The sequence below is a fragment of the Physeter macrocephalus genome, chromosome 4 (assembly GCF_002837175.3).
Source record: "Physeter macrocephalus isolate SW-GA chromosome 4, ASM283717v5, whole genome shotgun sequence".
NCBI lineage: Eukaryota > Metazoa > Chordata > Mammalia > Artiodactyla > Physeteridae > Physeter > Physeter macrocephalus.
The window spans coordinates 74,333,910-74,361,709 of record NC_041217.1 but is presented as its reverse complement, the minus strand read 5'-3'; the positions used below and the strand labels follow the sequence as shown (position 1 = coordinate 74,361,709).

Below are 27,800 nucleotides of genomic sequence, written 5' to 3'. Positions count from 1 at the left end.
CCAGGTGGGGAGCACATCCTTATACTGGGAAGGTGATGCACTCCAACTTCACCGAGACTGAACCTCCTGCACTCGGGACCCTCCCAGGCCTCGCCCTATGGATCTCTTCATCTGGCTGTTCATCTGCATCCTTTATTATATCCTTTAATAAACTGGTAAAGGTAAGTAGGTGATTCCCCTGAGTTCTGCGAGCCTCTCTAGCAAATTAATCGAACCCAAGGAGGGGACTGTGGGAACCTCCAGTTTGCAGGCAAGTCAGACAAAAGTCCAGCTAGGGACCTGCTACTTGCAGTTGGCATCTGAGGTTGGGGAGGGACAGTCTCTTGTGACTGAGCCCTTAACCTTATCTCCAGGTAGATGGTGTCAGAATTGAGTTAAATTGTAGGACACCCAGCTGGTGTTGCAGAGAATTGTCTGTTATAGGGGGAAAAAAACCCACATACTTGGTGACCAGAAGTGAAGTGTTCTGTGTATGTAGTAAAGGAGACATACAGGTGAAAAACTGAGTTTTTCCTAAACATCAGTGTTTTTCCAATTTTCCCCCACAATCATATGTTTTACATAGCAGGCCAGTTCAAACACAAACACATAGAAATAGATATAAAACAGATATAAGTGTCCTCAAACTCCTGCAGACATATGTGAGTTTGGCCTAGAATACCCCCCCACCCGAATTGACAGATTAAGTCAAGAAGACAAATGACTTCCTTCCCCTCAGCTTGTGAGATCCTGTGGTCTAAGACTTGGCGACCAATACCCCATCAGGAAATTAATTATCCTACCACCATCTACCCTCAATCCCATGTCCCAGAGGACTCCAGAGGAAGAGAGATTCCAGAAGAAAGGCCACACACATTTTAGAGTTCAAAGTAGGTCTCACTGCCAACCCACAGAGCACACAGAGTTAGAAATTTCTCACCTTTTAAAAACACATCTCCTTTAGCCTCAGGCTAGATAAGGATTTTCCTTGGAGAAAGAGGGGCTAGAGAATATTTAGGTCTCCAACTTTGAGTTTCAAGGCCATGGGGCTTAGAACTGGGACAGGGAAGATAGGAAACACTTTCTCCTTGCGAAGTGAGAGTCCTAAATCGAAGCATGGAAAAGAGGCCAAGGGCCCTAGGCTAACATCTGCTGTTGGGTCAGAGCCTGAACAAACTCAGGCCCGAGCTCTGCAACGCTTGGCAATGAGGAATGAGGGAGCCCACGGGATTAGCAGAGGCCCCACAAAAAACAGCAACACACACTGAAGAGCTGATTAAAGACAGAAATTTGCTTTTCTACCCCAAGGGATATTACCCTCCTCAGTCAAATTAAGTTGCTTTAAGCCATATCATGTCAAAGCATCTTTACAGAGTACATCTTGGAACGTTTCATAATACAAAATTTTTTAAAATAGAGTTGAAAATAAGCCAATCAATTTTTGGCTTTAGATACTTAATTTTAAAAAAGAAGAAGTGAGAGAGTAGCACTGACATATATACACTACCAAATGTAAAATAGATAGCTAGTGGGAAGCAGCCACATAGCACAGGGAGATCAGCTCGGTGCTTTGTGACCACCTAGAGGGGTGGGATAGGGAGGGTGGGAGGCAGATGCAAGAGGGAGGAGATATGGGGATATATGAACACGTAGAGCCGATTCACTTTGTTATAAAGCAGAAAGTAACACATCATTGTAAAGCATTTATAAAGATATTTTTTCAAAAAAGTTAAAAAAATAATAAAATAAAAAACTGAAAAAAAAAAAGAAGTCCAATGTACCATTTGGTTGAAATACCATGTCCCTGTCAGGCTTTTTTCTACTCAGGGAGGGGACAAATGAAGAGGTGGGAGAACAGAGGCAAGGAGTGCTCCTGCAAGCTTTTCCCATGTTGGGGTGATGCTCCGGGTTTATAGCAGCCTGCTGATGATGGCTGCGTGTCCGGGCAGCTCTCAACACCCAGCTCAAATAAACAGGCCGTCATGGCAAAGGTCCCAGGGAGTCAGACTCAATCTTCCCTCTGCAACATATTCAAGGAGCACAGAGGAGTTGGCTTACAAATGACATAACGCAGGCAATCAACAGGCCACTGAAGTCAGGAGCAGTTTCTCACCACGCCCTTTCTCAGGCCCTGGGCTCTGCTTCCTTCTCCTCCAGTCCCCATTCTCCATCTCTAATGGAAAAGTTGCCAGTTGCCAGGAAATTTACCTTTCCCTCAGCTACTTTTTCTTCCCACAGACCCTTCTTAGCCCCTGTTCCTTTCAGCAGTGGTACAACTAAACTTGGGGAAATATACACCAGGGGCACTTTTTGGTCCCAGGAATCTCTCAGAGCTCTAGTTCTTTTTTTTTTTTTTTTTTTTTTTGCCGTGCCACGTGGCTTGTGGGCTTTTAGTTCCCTGACCAGGGATCGAACCCGGGCCCGAGGCAGTGAAAGCGCAGAGTCCTAACCACTGGACCTCCAGGGAACTGCCGTTAGAGCTCTAGTTCTCATCTCCTGAACGTTTCCAGACCACCTCATTATCTCCAAATAGAAGCTCTGCTCATCCCAACACATCCTTGAGCCCCATCCCAGAGCCTCCCTCTCCTGTGCGGTGGCTCACTCGCTCCTGTCTCCTTCCAGCCATGCAAGTCACCTTGGCACCTCAGGCAACCGCACCCTGCTTCCACCCTCTTAATAGTCCAGAGAGCAAGCACAGTCTAGATACACCCAGGCCAAGCAAGACTTCCAGAGAAGGAAGAGAACCCAGGCTGTCAGAAGACAAACCCAGGTCTGGAATGGAAGGTTTCCAGTACATCCTGAAGCCTGGATGTGAATTAGCTGAGAAGCAAACAGGGTAAGAAAAGTCACAAGAGAAAAATTTACATTCTTTTGATTGAAGGAGAAAGGGGACTAGAGAGGAAATGCGGCCAGGGATGACGGAGGTTCCATTTCTAGTTTCTTTGGTCCAGGGAAGATTCATGTAAATTTAGCTATGTCCCCGTTGGGCCCTGCAGTCAACTACATTTTTTGGCAGAAAGAAAAAGATGATCGGTGGATTAATTGAATGATGCCTAGAGATAGCCAAAAACTAAAGCCTCAAACAGCTGCAGTCAGCATTTCCAGAATACTTTTCATTTCTGCGAAGCACATGGAGTTAGTCATCTCCCTCCAGTGCTGATTGGTAAATCTCTAAGTAATCACAGGACCTCTGTCTGTGAGCAGATCTTTTCCAACTGAGGAAGACACGCAGTGGCCAAACTTAGGGATCCCACAAGGCCGCCACCCCAGACAGGGTCAGAGCTCAAGTTAGGGGCTACCTCCTGCAATGGGGACTCAGACCATGCAGCTGAGCTGCTTAACAGAGACATGCTAACTCCTCTGAATGCCACAAAGTCCCCATATCATCGTGTTGGGGATGTCTCCATACCTCCCAGATGTGGACAGCAGGGTGCCCATCTGCAAGAGGCACTAAAATTATGCTCTTTCAACCTGCCTGAAAAGTGAAAAGAAACCAGGCCAGGAGCTCAAAGAGACACATTAACATAATTTATTAAATTCACCACACAAAGAACATGCCGCAGGAAAGAATATCAGAACTGGAAGGGCCTACGGAGATTATCTGGTCCAACCCCCTCGTTTCACAAATGGGAATGGCGTGAAGAACACCAGAACACCAGAACACGATGGACAAAGCCAGCATGGGAGCTCAGCCCTGATACAAAGAAACCACAGACTTAAGGCTTCTGGTTTTGAGCCAAGTAGAACCTAAAGACTTAATGTTTATTTTTCATTTTTCTGTGTCCTACGGTACAACATTCTGATGCTTATCTCCTCCTTAAGGCTGCAGGAAGAGCCCTAAAGAAACTCGATGAGTGGCAGGTTCACTCAGAGCCAGGATAACAAACTGACTGTGGAGCAAGAGGGGTGCAGAGGGGTTAAGGGAAGAATTCAATCCCTCCTGATTGCTCTCTTCCCCTGAACAACAGACACTCAGACCCCGATGCTTCAGGGCAAATATGTCAATACTTGCCTTCCTGAGGTTTGGAGGAGGAAGGGAAAAGCAGCATGAAAGAGATAAAAAGACTATGACATCATTCTGAAATCGACAAGTCCACCGGGAACACTCTTTTCCCTCTGTCGAGCAAATCCAAACACCGCAAGAGAAGGCTGTAGAACTCTGAACTCTGGTACTTAATCAGTTGTGAGATGTAAGCAAAAACACCAATAACTTAGCAAAATAAATACCATGAGAGTTTCTTCGCTGAGATTGATGTAACCCAGTGAAAACAGTTTTTAGGCTCTGAGTCGACAAGAATGAGGTGTATCTTGCACCGCAACTTAGGGGGAAACCCTAAGAGATTCTGGGAGTCTTCACAGCAGACAGAAGTCGCCCGTAACTCTCCGTGGCCTCACAGAACCTTTCTGCTAAGAGTTACTCCCTGAAGGACATTCCCCCTCCCCAAAAGACAAGGCTGTCCAGTCAAAGTTGAGGTTCACAGGCCATGACAGGTAGCCCCATTGTCTGTCTGCAGGAAGCCGGGGTCAGCATGGGCTGAGGGTGGAGCAATTAGAAAAACAGTTTGTTGCTAAGATCTGCGGCTGCGTTTAAGGAAGGAACTTCATGCCCCCAGGACACTCTTCAATCACTGCTGACATCTGTGCCTCCAGCCTCTAGGGATGAGGTAGATCTTGTCACCTCTCCTGACCTGCGGAGGGCCTGGCTTCTGGGGCAGAATAACCGGCCCGGGCTACAAACTCCAGTCTACAACAGAAGGGAGGCTCTGCTACAGAGAAAAATAGTAACTATGGGAATAAGGCTACTGTCCTGGGTCCTGTGGGCAGGATATCGCTGGCCTCCAGAGGCTGCAGTGTCCAGAGGGGGAGCTCATCGCCCGTCCGCCCAGAGTAGAGGATGGGCGTTCGGAACCATGAAGGGAGCAGTTGGGAAGTCAAAGTCAGGGCCGGCAGCCTCCAGGGGTGGTGGGCTGCTCCTCAGGCCAGAGGCACCAGCAACAGCAGCATCTTGTCTCCTTCAGCTCATGTTTCCACCACTCGGATGAGAGGCATGGGCTTTGGGCTGGGGGGCTTGGCGATCCTAATGCTGAAAAGAAAGTCGGAAATGCTGAGTGCCCTGTTGTTGCCCACCCTTCACAGAGCCGCCCCTCCAGTTTGCCTCTGGATTCTACCCTGCAGGGCCCGCTGATCTCTTGGTTCTAATGCCTTGAAATAGTAAGTGTCAGTGCTAAGAGATTAGGGGACTGGTACTTTTGTCTGGTGGCAGGGGTGGGGAAAAGAGAAGGCGCAGCTGAACACCTTAGGAGTAGGTATGGCTGTGATTGCGGGCCTCTCACTGTTGTGGCCTCTCCCGTTGCGGAGCACAGGCTCCGGACGCGCAGGCTCAGCGGCCATGGCTCACGGGCCCAGCCGCTCCGCGGCATGTGGGATCCTTCCGGACCGGGGCACGAACCTGTGTCCCCTGCATCGGCAGGCGGACTCTCAACCACTGCGCCTGCGCCACCAGGGAAGCCCTGGCTGTGATTCTTGATTTTTTTTTCAGTCTTGGACCTTTTTGTGAATCTCTTGGAAACAAAAGGCCCTCTCCCTGGAACTATGCCCTTACTACACATTCACAATTTTTGCATACAACTTCAGGGGGTTCAGACGCCTCTAGCATTGTTCATGGGCCTCTTTGGGGTTCTGCTATCAGGCTCTACTCTAACCTGGTTAGAAAGTGGTTCAGGTGGAGAATGGGTCAGATTCGAGACTGAGATAATGAAGCTGGATTTAGAAGAGCCTCATCCTGGCCTTGGCACTAAAGGTCTCCTTCCCATGGCTCTGTCCCTTTTTCCTTCACTTTCTACCTGGGGCCCACTCTATGCATGCCCACTCACCTGCCCAGGTTCTCAGTCTTGATCCGGTTCTGGGTGCTGAAGTTGCCATGACTGATTTGTTTCTCTATCAGGTGTTCCATCCGGTCGTGCATCTCTAAATTCTGTAACACAAGTTATGAGATTAGAATTGGGCTTCCTCTGGTTTGCCCCATGCCACATTTAACCAGCTCATTCTGGTCTCCACCTCTGTGCGCTGCTGTCACCCCCACCCCTACCTTGTGTGCCACCAGGATGCCCTCTCCCTCCAGTACTTGCTCCAGCCTCCTTCCCTGAAGGTGTGTTCTCTCAGTAACTGTGCAGCACTGATCATCTCCTGTAAATCCTCTCTATACATTTCTTGCATATAATTTCCTATAGTCTGCTGAGATATTTACTTTGTTTGTCCATATGCTTTTCTATAAAGTATTCTTACATATTTTTAAAATGTATTTTATCTATAAATCTAGACTGCAATCTCCCTGGAGATAAACAACCCTGTCTCCCATTTCTTTTTATCTCCCCCACTAGCGGGGACCCTCACACAATGGCTGCAAAGCAATCTCAGGTAGTCAGTCAATGGACAGGAAGGGCCCTGAGGTATGGTAGAAATCAGACCAAGAACTCATTAGCTAATCGAGCCCATCGCCTTAGCTAAGGAGAAGACTCCACCTGTAGAATGCATCCTCCTTCAAAGCTCAGCTCCACTGTCAGCTCCTCTGCCAAGCCCATACAGTCAGAATGAAGGGCCGGCCTCCATGCTGCTATGTGGCACAGGGCTTGCACCACGAGGATATATCCTTTCAGAGTGGGGACACGTCTTAACTCCCTGAAGAGTCTTAGAAAATGTTCACTCAGCAGAACTGAAGATCATTCAACCGCCCCAGCTACTCACTTCCGAGCAGCAGCTAGACAGGATCGAGACCCCCCTCCAGAATCTCTCCCTCCCTATGTCCAGTTTTTTCTTCAAGAGTCTGCTCCCTTCCCAGGGCTGCCCAGAACACACACCTCGGCTTCCAGGTAGGCAATTTTCTCCTTGAGCTCCTGGATGGCGGTGTCCTTTGACTGTATCACAGCTTTTGAATTCTGGAGCTGCAAAGATGTGGCAGACACTGGAGCTCATTCTGAAATGACTCATTACATACTCATCGCACTTTGCCCCCCGCTGCGCTGCCAGGGGAGCCAGCAGAGACAAAGGGCAGAGTTTTGCAACTCTCACGTGACTGGCTTAGCTTTTCTATAAAAGCCTTGTTTCAGTCAGTGTTAAACTCTTGATTACCCCAGGTGTGGGGGCAGGAGTTTGAGGGGAACACCACCCTGATAATCCAAAGTAATGGATGATTCACAACCCATTCTGTTTGACTTTGGGAAATACAAATTATGTATTGGTTCAAGAGATTAGTGAGTGCTTACCATATGACAGGCCCTGTTCTAGAGAATGGGTAACAGCAGTGAACAAGACAGAAAAATCCTAGCCCTCATGGAGCTGACATGCAGCAACTATGCCCTCCCAATTAGGGTATCTTAAATTCTCAAAACAATTCTACAAAATGGCATATTCTGAGTGTGCTACCCTAGCTCAGGCAAGGGAAGGCAGAAAATGTGCATGAGGTGCAAAGGCTGAAAATCTACACACAGATAAGTGAGTTTATTGGGACTTAATTACTCATTTACCAGCACTCTTCAAAGTGTGGGAGAGAATAACCTTTTCCTTCTTCTCCCATGGGAAAGCACAAGGCAAATAACCAAAAAAGTAGGGGAAAGATGGGAGAAGAGCAAATCCCAATCACCCTAACCTAGTAATCGGTTGCCATAAATGTTTTATGGGACACTTAATGAATATAAGCCAAGATACCCAAGAGAATAAATCAATAAAGGTGTAGACTTGACAGGAAAACAGGGCTAGACAATGTGGAAACTTCCAGAGGGGGTAACCCAGAGCAGGCTAAGATCTAACCCTGCTTACCTGCTCTATCATTTGCCGGACTTTCCGCTGCTGGCTCTTAAGCATGTCATCCAAGTGGTGGATCTTCTCCCGCAACCCAGCCACTTCCTTTTCCAGGTTAGCAGCTCTGGGGATTAAGACCAGAAGGCTGAGGCAAGGGGAAAAGATGCTTTCTCCACCCAGTCACAGTAAGGGCCTTGGGCTCAGGGGGTTTCGATCAGGCACGATTCCCTCTGCCTGATTCCCCAGTGGTCTGCTGTAAGGAGGAGGTGGTGGGACACCTTAGAACAATACATTAGAAGCATCACTAGAGATCATCTAGTCCAAATAAGGGAACTGAGGCTCAGAAAGGTTAGAAAGGATAAGTCATTCTGGATAGTTCTACGGATAAAACTAGAGCCAATAGGTAGGTGTTTCAAGGAAGGAGTTCTTATATTAACACGGGAAAGACTTTTTCAGTATTAAAGTTGTCAGAAAGTGGACTGCCTCGAGTGTAATGAACTCCTCCTTCCTGGAAAGATTCAAGTACAAGCTGGGATTATGATACCCTAGACCATCAAGCTTTGGCAGGGATTTTAAATCAAGAGGGAGATAAGATTTGAGGACCCTTAAAGCCTCTTCACACAAGTCTGTTTCTAAGTCTCCTGATTCCCAGACACTGCTGTTTCCTTCGCCTCTTCTAAGCAAACTGGGCCAAGATCTCCAAAGGTCAGGTGGCTGGGGAGAGTGTCCAGGAGCTCAGAGTGCTGAAGAATTGCTGGTACCAATTACTCTCTGGGTCTGCCTGAGGAAACAGACAAGCGCCCACTGCTAGAAGATGGGCAGTGCTCAGCGTGGGGGACAGTGCAATCTGAGCCTCCAAACTCATCCTTCCTTAGCTTCCAACATTCTAAGTTGTCACCCTCAGCTCTCCAGTGCCCTATTACTCAGTCTCCTTTTATTTAGAAAATCAGCATTTATGATGCACAGCTGTCACTTGCCATCCCCAAGTCTCGGTTTTGGATTACCTGGTCTTTTGTGTTTCTCCTGCTTCTTCCACTCAGTCTCCTGTCCATGAGCACCTCCACCATTGAGGAGGGAGTGCTGAGTAATTTAAAGCAATTCTGGGGCTTCCCTGGTGGCGCAGTGGTTAAGAATCCACCTGCCAATGCAGGGGACATGGGTTCGAGCCCTGGTCCGGGACGATCCCACACGCCACGGAGCAACTAAGCCTGTGTGCCACAACTACTGAGCCCTGCGCCACAACTACTGAGCCTGCGTGCCACAACTACTGAGCCTGCGCTCTAGAGCCTGTGAGCCACAACTACTGAGCCCGTGTGCCTCAACTAATGAAGCCCATGCGCCTAGAGTCCATGCTCCGCAACAAGAGAAGCCACCACAATGAGAAGCCCGTGCGCCGCAATGAAGAGTAGCCCCCACTCGCCACAACTAGAGAAAGCCCGCGCACAGCAACGAAGACCCAATGCAGCCCAAAATAAATGTATACAAAAATAAAATTTTTTTTTTTTTAAATAAAGCAATTCTGGGCTTCCCCTGTGGCGCAGTGGTTGAGAATTCGCCTGCCAATGCAGGGGACACGGGTTCGTGCCCCAGTCCGGGAAGATCCCACATGCCGCGGAGCGGCTGGGCCCGTGAGCCATGGCCGCTGAGCCTGCGCGTCCGGAACCTGTGCTCCACAACGGGAGAGGCCACAGCAGTGAGAGGCCCGCGTATCACACACACAAAAAAAAAAATCAAAAAAAAAAAAAAAATAAAGCAATTCTGCTGTGAAGTCTGAAAGAAGGCTACAATAAGATGTCTGCATTTTTCATGCCAGGCAGGCCTAGATCAAGGATATCCCAAAGGAGAGAAAAGGACCCCCCAGCAGACTGAGGGGTCCAAGAAGGCAAGGATTGTGTCTGTTCATCTTGGAATTCCTTAGAAGGCCCTTCAGGTAATGTCTGTTGAACTTAGAAAGGTCCAACTTATACGGTAAAGTCCAGACCAATATACTAATGTTAAATTTGATTTACCGGGACTTCCCTGGTGGCACAGTGGTTAAGAATCCACCTGCCAATGCAGGGGACACGGGTTTGATCCCTGGTCCAGGAAGATCCCACATGCCGCAGAGCAACTAAGCCTGTGCGCCACAACTACTAAGCCCGCGCTCTAGAGCCTGTGAACTGCAACTACTGAGCCTGTCCGCCATAACTACTGAAGCCTGTGAGCCTGGCTCTGCCACAAGAGACCATGCTCTGCCACAAGAGAAGCCACCGCAATGAGAAGCCCACACACTGCAATGACGAGTAGCCCCCGCTCGCCGCAACTAGAGAAAGCCCGCGTGCAACAACGAAGACCCACTGCAGCCAAAAATAAATAAATAAAATAAATAAATTTGTTTTAAAAAATTTGATTTACCATCTGAGATCTTCTATATTACTTGCCAACAGCGGAAAAAATTTCTAAATTCGTGAAGGTCCAAGAATGGCTCAATCTTTGCCCTGTAGGTTTCACTGGCCTGGGGCCTCTGATCCCCTCTGATCAGAGGGAATTCACAAAATCCTCTAAACCTGGAGTAGAAAGGATCTCAGAGATCCCCTAGATGCCACTGCTGACAGGTGGGTCTCAATTTCTGAGATGGTTCAGGTGAAAGAAGTTCAGTATCTCTCCACGAAGCTGCTCATTGTATTTTCATCAGCACGACTTGTGAGGAAAGTATTCAATTTTACCCTCAGATAGTTTACAGTTGGTTTTTGCTTAGGGGCCGGAGGGGTAAGCTGTGGTGTAATAATACCACTTCCACATCCAGTGTGACAACCAAGGAATGATGTGCCACAACGGCAGACACTTTACCAGCTCCTGCTTGACCCTGGCTCTAAAACTGTAGAAGCTCTTTCTTCAGGTTATTACTCCTGGAAAATGAGCTCCTTGGAGATGGCAGCCTCCCCAACAGTATCTCCCTGGGCAGGGCCCCACACTGAGCAGACACATGGTGAGTCAGAGCTGGAAGATCTGAGATCAACACCAGCTTCTTCCCCAGGTCTGTGCCCTCCCCTCCCTGCACCCCAACCTCACGGTGAACCAGAGTCCTTACTTTTCTTGTTCTGCTCGGCAGTCAACCTTCTTGCTCCGAAGATCCTCCAGAGCTGTCTCCCCTTCCCTGACCTTCGCCAGTAAGGCCTGATGCTCCTGGATGTGCCAAAGTGAAGAAAATCTAAGATGAGGAGATGGCGACAGTTCCTGCGTTTGGGGTGAGATGGGCACTGGGGCTAGCAGTCAGCCCCCGCTGGGTCTGGGAGAGCTGCCAAAGAGCAGAAGCCCAAGCTGCTTTGATGGGGCACTCTCCCCTGTCCACGATAACCCTTCCCACCCCAGCACATAGAAACTTCTCAGCCTCACCCAGCTGCCCAGAGGGAGAGTCTGGCCCTGCATTACCCAGGCCCCCCGTCAACTATGGCTACCAGTCCCCGAGAAACCAGGCTGAGTGGCTCCTGAAGAACCATCTTCAAAAGCCAAAGGGCAGCTATACAAGAACCCGCCTGAAATGGAAATGGGTTCAACTCTAGTTGTCAAGGGCTAAGTTGACAGAGAAAGAGCTTCCCGTTCCTTAAGGGCTGAAAGGTCCTCGAAGGTATTTGCCGAAGGAAGCTATGAAATGTGCTTTTCTGGAGCTGCTCAGAGAAGGACAGTCCCTGCGACCACCTCAGTCAATCCCCAGGCGCCTTCCAGCCCAGAAGTCTGGACAGCAAGACTCCAACAGTTACCGTCTCCATTCCCAGAAAGCATCTCTGCAGCTCCCCGACTTCCGCCTCCTTCTGCCCCACTCTGTCCTCTGCTCTCTGAAGGGCCACCTGATTCTGTTCTGCTTCTCTCTGGTACCGACTGAGTGTGACCTGTGACACAGGATGGGGATGCGTTAAGCATGCAGAGGGACAAACATGGATAAAAACCTTAGGAAAAAAAAAAAAAACCCAGAGGGGGACTGCCCTGGTGGTCCAGTGGCTAAGACTCCGCACCCCCAATGCAGGGGGCCCGGGTTCAATCCCTGGTCAGGGAACTAGACCCCACATGCTGCAACTAAGCGTTCCTATGCCGCAACTAAAGATCCCGCATGCCACAACTAAAAATCCCACACGCCGCAACTAAGACCCAGCACAGCCAAATAAATAAATAAATATTAAAAACAAAAAAACCAGGGAGCTGGGTGCAGTGATGCGAGGAGGGAAGCAAGCCTGATGAGCACACCGCTGTCTCCCACTCACTGTTCCAGGGCCACTCAGGAGACTAGCAGATTAACTCCACTTGCAGGGTTAATTGTCACATAGTTGATCAAGCTCTACTTTAGAGTGACACCTGGAACCCACAAGCACCGCTTTCCAGATGGTTGACTTCGTCAACATCCCCACCAGCCCTCCAGTGCCACCCAAGCTTAACCCAGTGTTTCAGCTTTCCTCCTCGTGCAAACGCAAAAAAATCCAGGGCAGGAGATCTCCATGTCCTTCCTTCTGTCTCCCACTCTTCCTCGTCCTCACTTCCAGCAATACTGGAAAGGCCAAAATGGCACCCAGAAGGGCTACTAGCACCGGGAAGAATTTGCTCTTTGTCAAAGATGATAAGCCAATTTGGAAAGGAGAGAAGCAGAATTTGCAGTGAAGGGGGCTTCCCTGGTGGCGCAGTGGTTGCGCGTCCGCCTGCCGATGCAGGGGAACCGGGTTCGCGCCCCGGTCTGGGAGGATCCCACGTGCCGCGGAGCGGCTGGGCCCGTGGGCCATGGCCGCTGAGCCTGCGTGTCCAGAGCCTGCGCGTCCGGAGCCTGTGCTCCGCAACGGGAGAGGCCGCAACAGAGGGAGGCCCGCATAACACACACACACAAAAAAAAAAAAAAAAAAAAAAAAGAATTTGCAGTGAAAAAGTAAGAACTTGCCTCCTTTCCTCCCACGTGCATTTTGTCAGCTCCAGTCAACCTTCAGGTCTCAGCTTAGACACCCCTTCTTCTAGGGAGCTCTGAGCTCGGGTGAGGAGCCCTTCCTTGTGTGTCCACAGAAGACACACAGCCCTTCCCTCTTATAGCACTGAGCAGATTTTGCCCGGTCACTTGTGTGCACCCCCCAGGAGACCATCAACTTCATGACGGCGGAGACCTTGGGCACTGTTACCTTTCCAGAGCTCAGCACAACACCGAGCACACAGCCACCCCTCCATAATATCATGAATGGAATTGATGGTCATCTAGTCCAACCCTCTCCTTTCACAACTAAAGATCAACTGACCTATTCAAGGTTACACAGCCAATGAATGACAGAACCCGGTTACTTCATCATCCATTTCAATGCTTCCCAGATACCCCATATTGACTCCCCAGTCAGTTACTAAAAAAGAATCCAGGTAGCCTCCGGAAAGCCTAACCAGACCTGGTAAAACAGAACACCAGCAACCAGTCTGTCTGGCTCCTCCCAAGTCAGAATCAAGGAGGAGAAATCAGAGCACAGGATGATGTGTGATGGGATGTGCCCATGCTGCACACAGCTCTGTCCAGAGCAAACTCATGGCAAATCCCTCCTAAGAGCCAGGAGCCAGTAGAACGGGAAACCATGAGGTTTTCCTCGTGGTAATTGACAACTTGCCCTTCCTACCCCGCATATTCAGAAAAGAAGACCAGAAAGTCTAATTCACCAGGAGAGACAGAGAAAAGCCTTCAAATGTCTCATATTAGCCTGGAACAGGCCAGCCCCATGGGCGGGAATGTAAAAATAAGGCCTCTCATTTCTGTACACAAACATTGCACCCAGGTTGATGTGTGCTCGGAGTACAGCATTAATGGGCCACAGATGGTCCTCACACCCAGCTGTAGGATCACAAAGGAAAAAAAACACACTCCTCTGCCACGTCAGTCCCATAGCTCCAGCCAGCTCTGCCCTAAGGGAACCTCTTAATCATAAGAGGGTGTGGTGGCCTACCCCAACAGTGGGAGAAACCCAAGGAGCATCTCCTATCGCAGGTGGGTGCTGCATGCCTTGGGGTTAAAGGGCAGCCCCCTGTAAGAAGCCATGGGTGTGTGGTTAACAGCTGTCAGGGGTCTTCTAGCCTTGGGCTTTTACTCAGGACACTTTTGCTCAAGCTTTGAAACCCAGGGCCAGCAGAGCCCCCCGTGTGCTGCCAAAACCAACCAGTACTTCACGGTGTCTCTCAATGTAGAAATTGCTTTCTAAAATTCACAGTCTGGTCAGTGCTACAGCCTCGACCTCCCCTTCCTCCTGTTCTACTCCAAGAAGGTAAGGAACAGCTGGTCATTGAACCAATTCATTGTCAACCAAATTATACAAATTGTGGAATCTGAAATAGATACAACAAACTCCTTTACTGCACAGCTACTCTGTTCTGAGACAAACTAATCTTAGTATTACCCTAAGCCCAAATTATTTAGGATAGGAAAACCCACGTGTTAAACTGATCACTAAGAAAAACACAGGATATTTTTTACTTCTAAAACTCTTTTGAGTAATAAATATACTTACATATATTACCTCACTCAATCCATACATCAAACCTGTGAGGTATATTTCATGACCCCTTTTTACAAAAGTTGAAACTGATGGTTAGGGAGGTTAAACTACTCACTCAGGTAAGACTTCGACTACTCTTGAGGCAGTTGATCACTCTCACTGCCCTTCATCCTCACCCTCAATACACCTCTCAAAATTCCCTCTCTTAGGGAATTCCCTGGCGGTCCAGTGGTTAGGACTCCACGCCTCCACTGCTGGGGGCCCGGGTTCGATCCCTGGTCAGGGAACTAAGGTCCCGCAAGCCGCGTGGCGTGGCCTAAAAAAAAAATTCTCTCTCTTAGTCCATGAAACAGAAGAGTTCAGGCTGGGATTCCTCTTTCCACCAGACCCTGGCAAGCCTGGGCAGGGCAGAATCCTATGATTACATATTTCTGACCTAAAAAGTACTTTACGTGTGGGTGAACAATAGCAGATAACAGATGGTTACTCTCACATAGAGCAGCTAGGAAAACTACTCTGTTTGCCCAGTGTACCTCATCTTATACCCAAAGAATTGTCTGGAAAGCATGGAAGACGTCACATACTTTTAATAGTGGGGGGCTTTCTCTATATAGAGATTTTTGTATTTTTTTTAATCTTCTACAATAACCTAGTATTACTTTTATAACAATAATTGAGATACTCACTCAAGATTCCAGAGCTCTGGGCAGGAGTAAGGATAAATTGGGAATTTGGGATTAACCGATACTACTACTATATATACTGGAGATAAACAGCAAGGACCTACTGTATAGCCCAGAGAACTATATTCAATACCTTGAAATAACCTATAATGGAAAAGAATCTGAAAAAGAATATATATATATGTGTATATAACGGAATCACTTTGCTGTACACCTAAAAACATTGTAAATCAACTATACTTCAATTTTAAAAAAAAGATCACAGAGCTCTGTGTTGTACAGCCAAGTCTTGATCTAAAGACCCCTGACTCCATGGGCACAGTTTTTCCTAAGACCACACCAAGTCATCCACTCATCCTGTCCACACTTAAGAGGCACCCACCTGATGCCAGGTACTGTCCCAGACACTGGGGATGCAGTGGTGAACTTGACGGCAACAATCCTTGCCTGCATGGTGCCTAGAGCCCAGCAGTCCTTATAGAAAGGACTTCTGAAGTACCTGCTCTCCCAGACCAGCATCACCACTCTGCTCCAGTTGAGCGGAGACTCAAGAGCTAGCTTTAGACAACAAAAATGATAAAAATCCAGGAAAGGGCAAAGCAGACAGGAAGTGCTCCAGGCTGCAGAGCCTAGCCTTTCCAGTTGATGGCACTCTAGCCAGGAAGACTTCATCTGCACCTGTATCCAGTGGCCCAACCCTTAGGGCACCTTCTCCCCAGATCCCAAATCTCACCTCAAAATCCACACGTTCTGACTGGTGCTGCCGTTCAGCCTCCTGCAGCTTGACAAGCAAGTCCTGCACGGTCCTCCTCAAGCTCTCGACATCTTCGTCTACATAGGTGTCCACCTGCAGCCAGAGGAGGGAAGAGAAGGTGAAGTTACTATGTTTGTGACTTAGTAAGAGAAGGTCCCCCCGACAACGCACACTTGTTTGGACCATCTTGCTCAGACCCCCCTCACAAAAGAATTCACATCGCACAAGGGGAGAGTTAGTCAGTCATAGGCACCAAGGAGTTCTGAGTTATTCATATGAAAACACTCTCATACCCTAAAGAACTCAACTAGCTTCCAATCACCTGATTATTTTAGGACACACTGTAGTAATTTTTATACATGTAACAACTGATTAATAAACAGGTATGTTTATGCCGTTCTCATGTGTCTGTCCTGCTTCCACCAGACTAGAGCTCTTTGAGAGCAGGGACCATGTTTCGCTTTGGACTACAGTTCCCCAAGGGCAGGGACTGTGCCACACTCATCATGAGGGGCATGTCCCAAAGGCACGTCTTTTGTGGTTCTCTGCACTTAGCACAAAGATCAGCAGATAAAGGGTTACTGACAAATGGGCAGCTTAAGGCAAAAGCACCCAATAAGTCCAGGAATCTGATTTGATGGAGGAAAATGTGTCTCACTGAGGTTACTGTGAGTCTCTCCGCCAGGCACATACAAACTGGCATGTACGCTCTCGCCCCCATCTCTGCTGCACTTCAGTTACCAGCTCCCTTGAGTCTGACAGAAAAGTCCCTCCCAGTCTTGCACAGCGGGAAGTAGCAGTACCTTCAAACCAGAGCACAGAGCTCAGCTGGGAGAAGGGGACAGGGTCCCTGGGCGGCTGTGTTATCACTGAGTCCTGTGGGCCTTGTTTCTCTATCTGGGAAGCAGGGAGAAGACTCCTTACCACGCCCTGCCTTACAGCCTGCCTCAAAACTAAGATAATATCCAGTAGGGCTTGGAGCTTGTGAGAAGAAAGGCTGAACAGATAGTGCCAGGTGTTATTATAACTTGTTGCCAACAGCATATTTGCCAAATACGGTGATTCGGGGAAGGGAAACATCCAAACTGCACATCTAAAGTAAGGGGTTAGAATCACAACATTCCAAATCCAGCCGTCAGTAAGTTATCTGGTCAGTTCCCCTATGTCTGTGCCTATGCTGCTGGGCAGGTGAGAATGTTTGAAAAGCCTCCTCCTGGAGCACAACTGTTATGTGTTTATTTCAAATGGCGTTCTCATAAGACTCTCTGATGACATGGAAAAATTTAATGATACAGTATGAAGAGAAAAAAAGGGAGTTATAAAACATTACATGCAGGAGCTAGAGACAACAAACCAGATTTTAACACAGCAACATAGATAGAGCCTAAAAACATGGTGTTGGATAAAAAAGGAAAAAACAGAAATACAGCACAAGTCCATTATGAAAATTAAAAACGGGCTTCCCTGGTGGCGGAGTGGTTAAGAATCCGCCTGCCAATGCAGGGGACACGGGTTCAAGCCCTGGCCCGGGAAGATCCCACATGCCATGGAGCAACTAAGCCCGTGCGCCACAACTACTGAGCCTGCGCTCTACAGCCCGAGAGCCACAACTACTGAGCCTGCGCGCCTAGAGCCCGTGCTCCACAACAAGAGAAGCCACTGCAATGAGAAGCCCATGCACTGCAACGAAGAGTAGCCCCTGCTTGCCGCAACTAGAGAAAGCCCGCACGCATCAACAAAGACCCAACACAGCCAAAAATAAAAACAAATAAATTAATTTAAAAAAACATATTTAATAGGCATATTTAAATCATATATTGAATATGTTAGAGTGAGTACCTTTTGGTGGGGGAGACAAAAAAAAAAAGTGAAAGCAGTGAGAGGCCTTTATGGGACCAATGATGATAATGAGCCCTGAACTGATGGGAAGGTCTGATTCAGCTCTGCACTTGAGAGCCAAACAAACCTAATCCAAAAATATACCTGTCCAAGCAAAGAAATGCTATATACAGTCTAATCTCAATATCATAAATATATATTTGCACTGAAGGAGAAAGAAAGGAAATTTCACCAAACTGGTTTTTCTCTGGGTAGATTACAATTGACATTTTTTTCTTCTTTCAACTTTTCTGTGTTTCTGAATTTCCCTAATTTTCTACAATATGTGTGTCTTAAATTATTATGTAATCACAAAAAATATAATAACAAATGTCATTTTTTTAAAAAGTACAGGGCTTCCCTGGTGGCGCAGTGGTTGAGAATCCGCCTGCCAATGCAGGGGACATGGGTTCGTGCCCCGGTCCGGGAAGATCCCACATGCCGCGGAGCGGCTAGGCCCCTGAGCCATGGCCGCTGAGCCTGCGCGTCCGGAGCCTGTGCTCCGCAACAGGAGAAGCCACAACAGTGAGAGGCCTGCGTACCACAAAAAAAAAAAAAAAAAAAAAGTACAGCCATGTTTATTTGTCAATTATACTTCAATAAGGTTGGGGGGGAAAAGAAACTACAGCTACGGAAGGAAATACTTTGTCGTTATTCAAAAGAATGAGACAGAGTTACATATACAAATATGGAAAGAAGGCTATATATACTTTTCAGATTAAAAAAATAAAAAAGTAAGCAAGAAATAATGTATTTATCATGACTGCAATTGTGAGAAGTATGTGCATATTATATACATACATTTATCCATGTATGTATATATGGTGCATGTGTATATATTAGTATATACACACACACACACATGGCTTTTAAATATGGTTGTCTGTGTATAGAAAAACACTCTAGAACTTTAGACTAGAATATTAGAACTAATAGAACTAATAGGCTAAATATTACAATCACATGAAGAGCTTTTAAAAGTCCTGATGCGTAGGCCACACTTCAGACCAGTTAAATTACAGTCTCTAGGGATGGCACGCAGATATTGCATCCTTTAAAGCTCCCAAGGCCATCCTAACGGGCAATGAAGGCTGAGAAGCACTTCTCTAAAAGGACCCACCCACGGGAATTCCCTGGCGGTCCAGTTAGGACTCTGCGCTTTCACTGCCAAGGGTGTGGATCTGATCCCTGGTCAAGGAACTAAGACCCCACAAGCCACACAGCAAGGCCAAAAAAAAAAAAAAAAAAAATTAAATAAATAAATAAAAGGACCCACCCACTTCAATCTGTTAACCTTGAATACTTACAAGGAGTGGGATTGGGAAAGGAAAATTTCCACTTTATATATTTCTCCTTTGTTTGAATTTTTACAGCAAGTAAATATCACTCTCATATTTAGTGAGAGAGAGAAAGCAATAAACAAAAAGATCAGGAAGGATTATTTCCTGCCTCTTGGCCAAGCAGTAGTTACCACTATTTTCCCTGTTACCTACCTCGGGTAGGCTGCTATGTGGGGTCAGGGGACCTTGACTAAAGCCATTTGGCTTTTCTATCACCACCTATTCAAAGAAAAATAAAATTGGTAGTGAAAACAGTCCCAAGCAATCAACTTTGAAACATTCTTCTCCTTGTTTTTCTTTTAATTGAAGTATAGTTGATTTACAATCTTGTGTTAGTTTCAGGTGTACAGCAAAGTGATTCAGTTATACATATATATATATCTATTCTTTTTCAGATTCTTTTCTCTTATAGATTATTAAAAAATATTGATTATAGTTCCCTGTGTTATACAGTAGGTCCTTGTTTGTTATCTATTTTATATATACTAGTGTGTATATTTTCATCCTGAACTCCTAATTTATTCCTCCTCCCTGCTTTCCTCTTTGGTAACCATAGTTTGTTTTCTATGTCTGTGGGTCTATTTCTGTTTTGTATATAAGTTCATTTGTATCATTTTTTTTAGATTCCACATATAAGCAGTATCATATATTTTTGAAACATTATTCTTCTAAGAGTTCAAATCTTAGATAGAAAGACAGAAAGAGGAGAGAGAGAGAGAAGGGGGAGGAAGAGGAAGAAGAAAAAGAAGGAAGGAAGGAAGGAAGGAAAGAAGGAAGGGGGAAAGGAAGGAAGGAAGGGAGAAAAGAAAAGAAAAAAAGACATCTAGTGCTCTGTGGGAAAATGGAGAAAAGAGGGAGTGGAGAAACATGTGCAGCCTTGAGAGGGAATACTCTATCTAGCCTTGTTGGGAGGAGGAAAGAAACCCCAGGCTAAAACATTTCAGCAGACTGGAAAATGTGCTGGCCCATTCCTCGAAGCCCAGGAAATACAAGCAGCTGTCTGCCATAAACAAAGAGTTTCCTTTGCCCCTCGGGGATCCTGACAAGGTCTGACAAAACATAAATCAAAAGGGGAAGCGGCATTTGCTGCAGTTCTTTCCAATGCAAAGCCTGATTAGTCATCATATGACTGCCGTTTTGTGTAAACAAGGTGCCTGGACTTCTGGGCTCTGAACACATTAGGTTCTTCAGTCACCAGACAAAGCACCTCCCACCAGCCAGATGTGAGCTCAGGCAGTGAAAGTCTTACCTCCAGCCAAAGCAAAATGAATTAGGGAGAATCCACCACACAAGCCTAGCACATGCCCAAGACGAAGGGTAATTTTGCTGGCACTAGCTGCTAGGTCACTCTTCCCCTTAGGAGAACGAGGATAGGATCTACTGGAGAAGGACCACCATAACCAAACCAAAAGCAAATGAAGGAGACAGAGCTCGGAATCTAAGGGAAGATGAGGGTGAAGTCATGGAAGAGATAGTTCTGCTCTCCTGGGGACATTTCTTTCCTCAAATTTTTGAAGAACTGAAAAACAGGATCCCAGGATCATCCATCCCAAGAGGGATTCTCCTATCAGTTTGGTCTAACAAATATTTACTGATGACCTTGTGCATCCCAGACCCTGGGCTGAGCTGTGGGGCCACAGAGACAAGGGTCGGGGAGTGAACCCTAACCTAGAGGAGCTTCCTGTCCCAGGGTAGACATAGCTATAGACACAGACAGTAATAATAGACAAGGACCAAGACTTCCAATTTACACCACAAGCATTACCAAATTAAGCAAGATCAGCTTATGAGAAGTTTGGATTTATAGGTTAACTGTCTCTTTATAAGTCTTTGTATTACAAGAAGATTGATCACAGAATCCTTATATATAAGATGGCCTGCCATTAACTTAATAATTTTATTGATATAAATTCAATTTTTGCACATGTTTTAGGAACAGGTGTGCTTGTATGTAGGCTGATTAGTGTGAATACAAGTGTCCATCTGCTGGAGAGCCCTAACAAGGTTTTGAGTGCTCAGAGAAGCCAGCATCATTTGTATTCTCACCTTTCCTGGCAGCGGCATTAGATTCGGCACCCACTGGGTGACTGGTAAATGGCACAACCCCACCTCCTCAGTGGGGACCCAACCATGGACCATTTCCTATTACCTGTATCTCCTGTTGATGGAGAGAATCTCCTGGATTTCTATCAAGCTTCCTACTTATATCCTCCCGGAGCTTCTGCAGGCAGTTCCTGGCCTGGGAGGAGAGGGCAAGAGGCTTTAGCTTTGGGAAACAGAGCACACCAACTCACCCACCTTTGTGCCTATCCACAACCCATACTCCTATGAGTCAGGTACTGTTCTAAGTACTGGCTGGGAAAGGAGAGACTCTAGTCAAGCGGGGCTGCAACCCAGTCCCTCCTACACAAGCAAATAATAAAAACCGTGCCCTGGTGTATCTAACATTTTAGTTGTGGAGACACACAACCCAAAAGACAAATAAGTAAAACATGTAATATGTCATGGTGACAAGTGCCAAGGAGAAACATGAGCCAGAGTGAGGGTTAAGAAAAGTGGGGAGGGGACTTCCCCGGTGGTCCAGTGGTAATGAATCCACCTTCCAATGCAGGGGACACAGGTTTGATCCCTTGCTGGGGAACTAGGATCCCACATGCTGCAGGGCCCGTGCGCCTCAACTGGAGAGCCTGCATGCCGCAAACTGCAGAGCCCACATGCTCTGGAGCCCACGCGCCACAACTAGAGAAGAGAAAACTTGCAGGCCACAACTAGAGAGAAGCCCACGCGCCGCAACGAAAGATCCCGCGTGCCACAACGAGGGTCCCGTGTGTTGCAACTAAGACCCTACATAGCCAAAAGAATACATAAAAGATAAATAAATAAATATGTTAAAAAAAAAGAAAAGGAAGCAAGGCTGGCAACTTTAGGTAGGATGACTGGGGGGACAGTGCTAGGTGCATGGTGCTTAATAAGTATCTGTTGATTAATGGATTGGTTGATTAATGGAAGGGTCAGAAATGATATTTACACATGAAGGGGCATGGTGCTTTGGAGATACGAAGGGAGCAGAAGGGAGAAAATGAGAACCTACAAAAGAAGGGAGCCAAAAAAATGTGAGGCTCAGAGAAATGACCTAGGTCATTTCCACAAAGGGAAGGGGTGCCCACCTCCTGGATATACTGGACCTCACTCTTCAGCTGGTTAATATTCTTTTCATGGATCATCTTGTCTCCAGACTTCCCCTTCAAGTACACCTGAAATAAGGAAAACAACACTAATTAAGAGACCTCCAATGGAAGCAGCCTAAATGTCCATTGACAGATGAATGGATAAAGAAGATGTGGTGTATATATATACACATACACACACACACACACACACACACACACACACACACAATAGAATATTACTCAGCCATAAGAAAGAATGAAATAATTTCATTTGCAGCAACATGGATGGACCTAGAGATTATCTTACTAAGTGAAGTAAGCCAGACAAAGAAAGAAAAATATCACATGATACTGCTTATATGTGGAATTTAGAAAAATAAAATGATACAAATGAACTTATATACAAAACAGAAATAGACCCATAGACAGAAAACAAAATTATGGTTAGCAAAGGGGAAGTGGGGGGGGACGGATAAATTAGGAGGTTGGGATTAACATATATACACTACTATATAAAATAGAGGACTTCCCTGGTGGCTCAGTGGTTAGGAATTCTCCTGCCAATGCAGGGGACATGAGTTCGACCCCTGGTCGGGGAAGATCCCACATGCCACGGAGCAACTAAGCCTGTGTGCCACAACTGCTGAGCCTGTGCTCTAGAGCCTGCGAGCCGCAACTGCTGAGCCCATGTGCAGCAACTACGGAGGCCTGCACGCCTAGAGCCTGTGCTCCACAGCAAGAGAAGCCACCGCAGTGAGAAGCCCGCACACCGGAACGAGGAGTAGCCCCTGCTCACCGCAGCTACAGAAAAGCTTGCACACAGCAACAAAGACCCAACACAGACAAAATAAATAAATAAATAACCAACAAGGACCTACTGTATAGCACAGGGGATTATACTCAATACTTTGTAATAACCTATAAGGAAAAAGAATGTGAATCACTTTGCTGTACACCTGAAACTAACACAACACTGTAAATCAACTATACTTCAATAAAAAGAAATCTCCAGTTAAATTAACTCCACATAGGCAGCCTCATACACTGCTGGTGGAAGGGTAAATTGTCACTACCTTTCTGGGTGGTAATTTGGTAATTCTGATCAGAAGACTTAAAACTATATTTACTCTTTGGGGGCTTCCCTGGTGACGCAGTGGTTGAGAATCCGCCTGCCAATACAGGGGACACGGGTTCGATCCCTGGTCCGGGAAGATCCCACGTGCCGTGGAGCAACTAAGCCCGTGCACCACAACTACTGAGCCTGCACTCTAGAGCCCGTGAGCCACACTATTGAGCCTCCGTGCCATAACTACTGAAGCCCACGTGCCTAGAGCCCGTGCTCCGCAACAAGAGAAGCCAGTGCAATGAGAAGCCCGCGCACTGCAATGAAGAGTAGACCCTGCTTACCGCAACTAGAGAAAGCCCGTGCAGCAACTGAGACCCAACTCAACCAAAAATAAATAAGTTAAATAAATAAAAAATTTTTTTTAACTATATTTACTCTTTAACCTATCAAATCTATTTCTGGAAATTCATCCTAATGAAATAAATTTAGCTAAACTAGCATAAATACTCACCTACATATATGCAAATTCATGGAAAGGGGGTTGTAAAAGGGGATTTACACATTTTTCTCTGTATACCATGCTTGAATCTTTAACAATTGAGAAAGTATTTCTTTATCACTTGTATTATAAAGCACATTCACAAATTAGTAACATATATGCTTGACAAAATATTGTTTATGGTTGCAAAAAATGGAAATAGACAAAATGTCCAACAATGGAGGATTAAAGAAATTATGTATGTGTATACTAGAACACTATGCACCCATTTTATGGATACAAAGATGTTATAAACTACCATTAAAGGTGGGGCAAGCAGGGGACTGCCCTGGTGGTGCAGTGGTTAAAACTCCGCGCTCCCAATGCAGAGAGCCTGGGTTCGATCCCTGGTCAGGGAACTAGATGCCACAGGCATGACGCAACTAAGAGTTTGTATGCCACAACTAAGGAGCCGGTGAGACGCTACTAAGGAGCCTGCCTGTCACAGCTAAGACCTGGTGCAACCAAATAAATAAATAAATATTTTTTTTAAAAAAAAAGAAGAAAGAAAAAGTAAAAAAAGAAGAAAAACCCACAGAATGGGAAAAAATTAAAGATTTTTTTCGAAATCATATATCTGATAAGGGTCTATTATCCAGAATATATAAAAGAACCCTTAAATCTTAACAATTAAAACACAATTGAATTTTTAAATGAGCAAAGGATTTGCATAAATATTTCTCCAAAGAAGATATACAAATGGGCAATAAGCATAAGAAAAGATGTCATCAGGGAAATGCAAATTAAAACCACAACAAGATACCACTTCACATCCACTAGGATGGCTATAATCAAAAAGATGGACAATAACAAGTGTTAATGAGGATGTACAGAAACTGGAACCCTCATACATCACTGATGGGAATATAAAATGGAGCAGATGCTTTGGGAAAAAGTCTGGTAGTTTCTCAAAAGATTAAATATAAATATAGAATTACCATATGAGCTAGCAATTTCACTACTGCTAGGTATATACCAAGAGAACTGAAAACATATGTTCACCCAAAAACCTGTACATGAATATTCAGAGCAGCATTATTCATAAAAGATAGTGGAAACAACCCAAATGTCCATCAATTGATGAATGGGTAACAAAATGTGGTATATTCATTCAAGGGAACATAAAAGCAGTGAGCACTGATGTATGTTACAACATGGCTGAACCCTGAAAATACTGTGCTAAGTGAAAGAAGCCAGATACAAAAGTCCACATGTGTGATTCCATTTATATGAGATGTCTAGAAGGGGCAAATCCACAGAGACAGAAGGTAGATTCGTGATTGCCAGGAGCTAGAAGGAGTGACTGAAAATGTTCTGAAATTAGTAGTGGTGGTGGTTGCACAACTCTGTGAATATACTAAAAACCACTGAATTGTACACCTGAACCAAGTCAACTGTATGGTATGTGAATTACATCTCAAAAAGCTGTTTTTAAAAAAGAAATAACAAAAATTGTTTTAATTTTTAAAAATAAGTTCCATAAACACACTTCCCACCGGTCTCCACAACTTCCAGCAGCTAAACATGGACAGTGGATAAACACCTAGAAAGGTCATCCCATCCATCCCCATGCCCGGGGCCAGGTAGCACCAAAGTCACTGACTGTGGTCTCCTGGTGTTAATTAAGATCTTTCCAGGAGATGGCCAGGAGCTAGCATTACAGGTCTGGTTCTTCCTAGTCAAACCACAAGGTCCCTTTGACGAAGTCAGCCGTTCCCTCTCTCGTGTCTATAGGGAGAAGAGAGGAGGGAGAAACAGTGGAGGTGAACTAAGCTTACCTTAATGATCTCTTCATGTCCATCGTTGGACTCCACCAGTTCTGAGGCCAGAGAATGACCAGTTGAGTGGCCGGACACCATGGCATAGGTCTTCCTGCCGGCCTACAGGAGAGAGAGAGAAAAGTGGGTCAGAAACCATACGACAAGCACAGAACTTCTGCCCCTCAACCAATGCAGAAGAACTGCTCCTCAAAAGACTTGAAAGGTTAGTCCGATTTTGCCCTCCAGAAATTCATTTCAGAACCTCTACCAGAAGCCACAGGACGAACACAGCAGCAGCAAGAACACAGGATGGGGAAAATTAGTTGAAATTGCAGGTTAGTTTTAATTTTAATGGGGGTCTCTCCATCCCCCAAAGCAGTGCACAATGCTGAAGTCAGCTGGGTGTGTCTGAAAGGAGATGCTCCCGGGCAGCAGAGGAGATGGCTCCAGCCAGCACTGGGACAAGGGGTCAGCAGCAAGGAAGGAGAACTGGTGGAGAGGAGGAGGCCTCACCCCACCAGAAACCTCAATACCTTCTGAGCTATGCGTTCAAGTTCATCTCCTGTCAGTTCACCCTGGAGAGTCAGCCTGAGAATGTCCACGCTGCCCTAATAATGACAATGACAGCAATAATAACCTCTTACCTTTATAGTCTACTACCAGTACACATGCACTTTTGCCAGCCCTGTGGAGTGGGCTTTATTATCACCATTTCACAGACAAGAAAAGCTGAGGTCCGGGGAGGTGACATCAGCTTGTCCAAGATCAGTTCGCTCTTAGGCGATAAGGATGTCTCCAGGGACTTTGACAGTGCTCTTTACAATGCACAGAGACTACACAGCACACTGCTCTGTGTGGTTCCAGAGGGGCTACCCTGGTCCTTGGATTACAGGAAGCACATTGCATGCACTCTCCTTTCCCCAACCCTGAAGACGGCATCCCTGGATTGGTCATCCCCAATCCAGAATTTCTGCACCTGACAGCCAACCAGGTAGTTATTGATACACTTTATAAGACTAAGATATCCATCCTGAACCAAACCATAGGAAGGTACATGAATCCAAACCCCTATTTCTATGAGCCACACAGAAATTATCCAAATGAAAGTAGGCAATACAATAGATCAGCCTAACTTCAAAGGGAAAAGCAGATGTTCTTTCATAACTCAAAGAAGTTTTAAAAAACACATAGTGAGTAAGATAGAAAACCCAAGGGGGAAAGCATACAATAAGAGGGAAAAGTGGGGGGCTGGAGATTTGGAGAGATAATAACATCGAGAGAGAATCAGCAAGGCAGAGTGGACGAAATCCTGCCAATAACCCATGTCATGTGTACAGGTGGACAAGAGGCTTAGCCACTTGGGCCTCTGGATCTCACTGGAAAAATAAGGGTTGGACTAAGTATCTCTAAGGCTCCTTCCAGCCTTGATATTATGGCAGCATAAAAGAGGAGTATATGCCTCTCCCATCCAACGATGGGAAGATGGGTGCTGAACTAGCCAAGATGAAAGTGACGTTGAGGTCATCTGGTCATACCCTGACATAAGGTCCGGAAGTATAAATGCCATCTTACTCTTAACACATTTTAAGGAACCCTCCTAACCTTCCAAATGTCTTCTGGAAAGAAAGAAAGAAGAAAGAATGGACTCTGCCCAGAGAGTTGGGAGAAGCTTTTCTGGGTAGGCAATAGTCCTTCCTACACAAGAAAGAGTGAATTGGTGGAGAAGTAATCAGTCTCTGTAGTCAGATACTTAAGTCTCAGTGTACTCGCTGTAAAATGGGAATACCATCCAACTGAGGGCTTTTTGGTTGAAGATTAACTGAAAATGTATGGAGGTTGTTCTCTGCCACATAAGAGGGAGGTACTCAAATATTAGCCTCCTCCCACTTCTTGGAATGAACGCAAATTTAAGAAAAATGGAAGACACTTCCACATGGCCCTTAAGCCTTCCCAATCCTGGCAATGTAGCTAGTTTCACAAAAACACTTAATTCCTACCAAATAAAAGCCAGACCCTTAGTGTGGCATTTAAGGCTCTCTATAGTCTGAGTCAACTCACATCTCCTGCTACTGCTCTTTATTGCCCCGGGTCCAATACGTCCCATGCCTTCCCACTTCTGTAACTTTGCTCTCATCATTTCCTTTGCCTTAAATGTTCTTTCCAATAACTATACTAACCAAAGCAATCTACAGATTCAATGCAATCCCTATCAAACTACCAATGTCATTTTTCACAGAACTAGAACAAAAAATTTCACAATTTGTATGGAAACACAAAAGACCCTGAATAGCCAAAGCAATCTTGAGAAAGAAAAATGGAGCTGGAGGAATCAGGCTCCCTGACTTCAGACTATACT

General features: G+C 46.0%; 1 protein-coding gene across 2 annotated transcripts in view; it reads right to left on the bottom strand.

Moving 5' to 3' along the window:
• Positions 1–1,691: 1,691 nt before the first annotated feature.
• The window catches only part of TUFT1 (tuftelin 1), a 46,038-nt gene continuing 19,929 nt past the window's right edge, over positions 1,692–27,800 (bottom strand). The window contains exons 2-13 of one of the 2 annotated variants that reach the window (XM_007130479.4): positions 25,978–26,052; positions 25,463–25,564; positions 22,078–22,164; positions 21,060–21,149; positions 19,064–19,129; positions 15,672–15,785; positions 11,517–11,645; positions 10,847–10,941; positions 7,795–7,900; positions 6,837–6,920; positions 5,853–5,953; positions 1,692–5,062 (exon numbers count right to left, since the gene is read on the bottom strand). In XM_007130479.4, coding sequence (XP_007130541.1) covers positions 4,999–5,062; positions 5,853–5,953; positions 6,837–6,920; positions 7,795–7,900; positions 10,847–10,941; positions 11,517–11,645; positions 15,672–15,785; positions 19,064–19,129; positions 21,060–21,149; positions 22,078–22,164; positions 25,463–25,564; positions 25,978–26,052 — 1,113 coding nt within the window. In that variant the 3' untranslated portion in view covers positions 1,692–4,998. The remainder of the gene's footprint in view (positions 5,063–5,852; positions 5,954–6,836; positions 6,921–7,794; positions 7,901–10,846; positions 10,942–11,516; positions 11,646–15,671; positions 15,786–19,063; positions 19,130–21,059; positions 21,150–22,077; positions 22,165–25,462; positions 25,565–25,977; positions 26,053–27,800) is intronic. The other variant, XM_007130481.4, reaches the window with a different exon arrangement.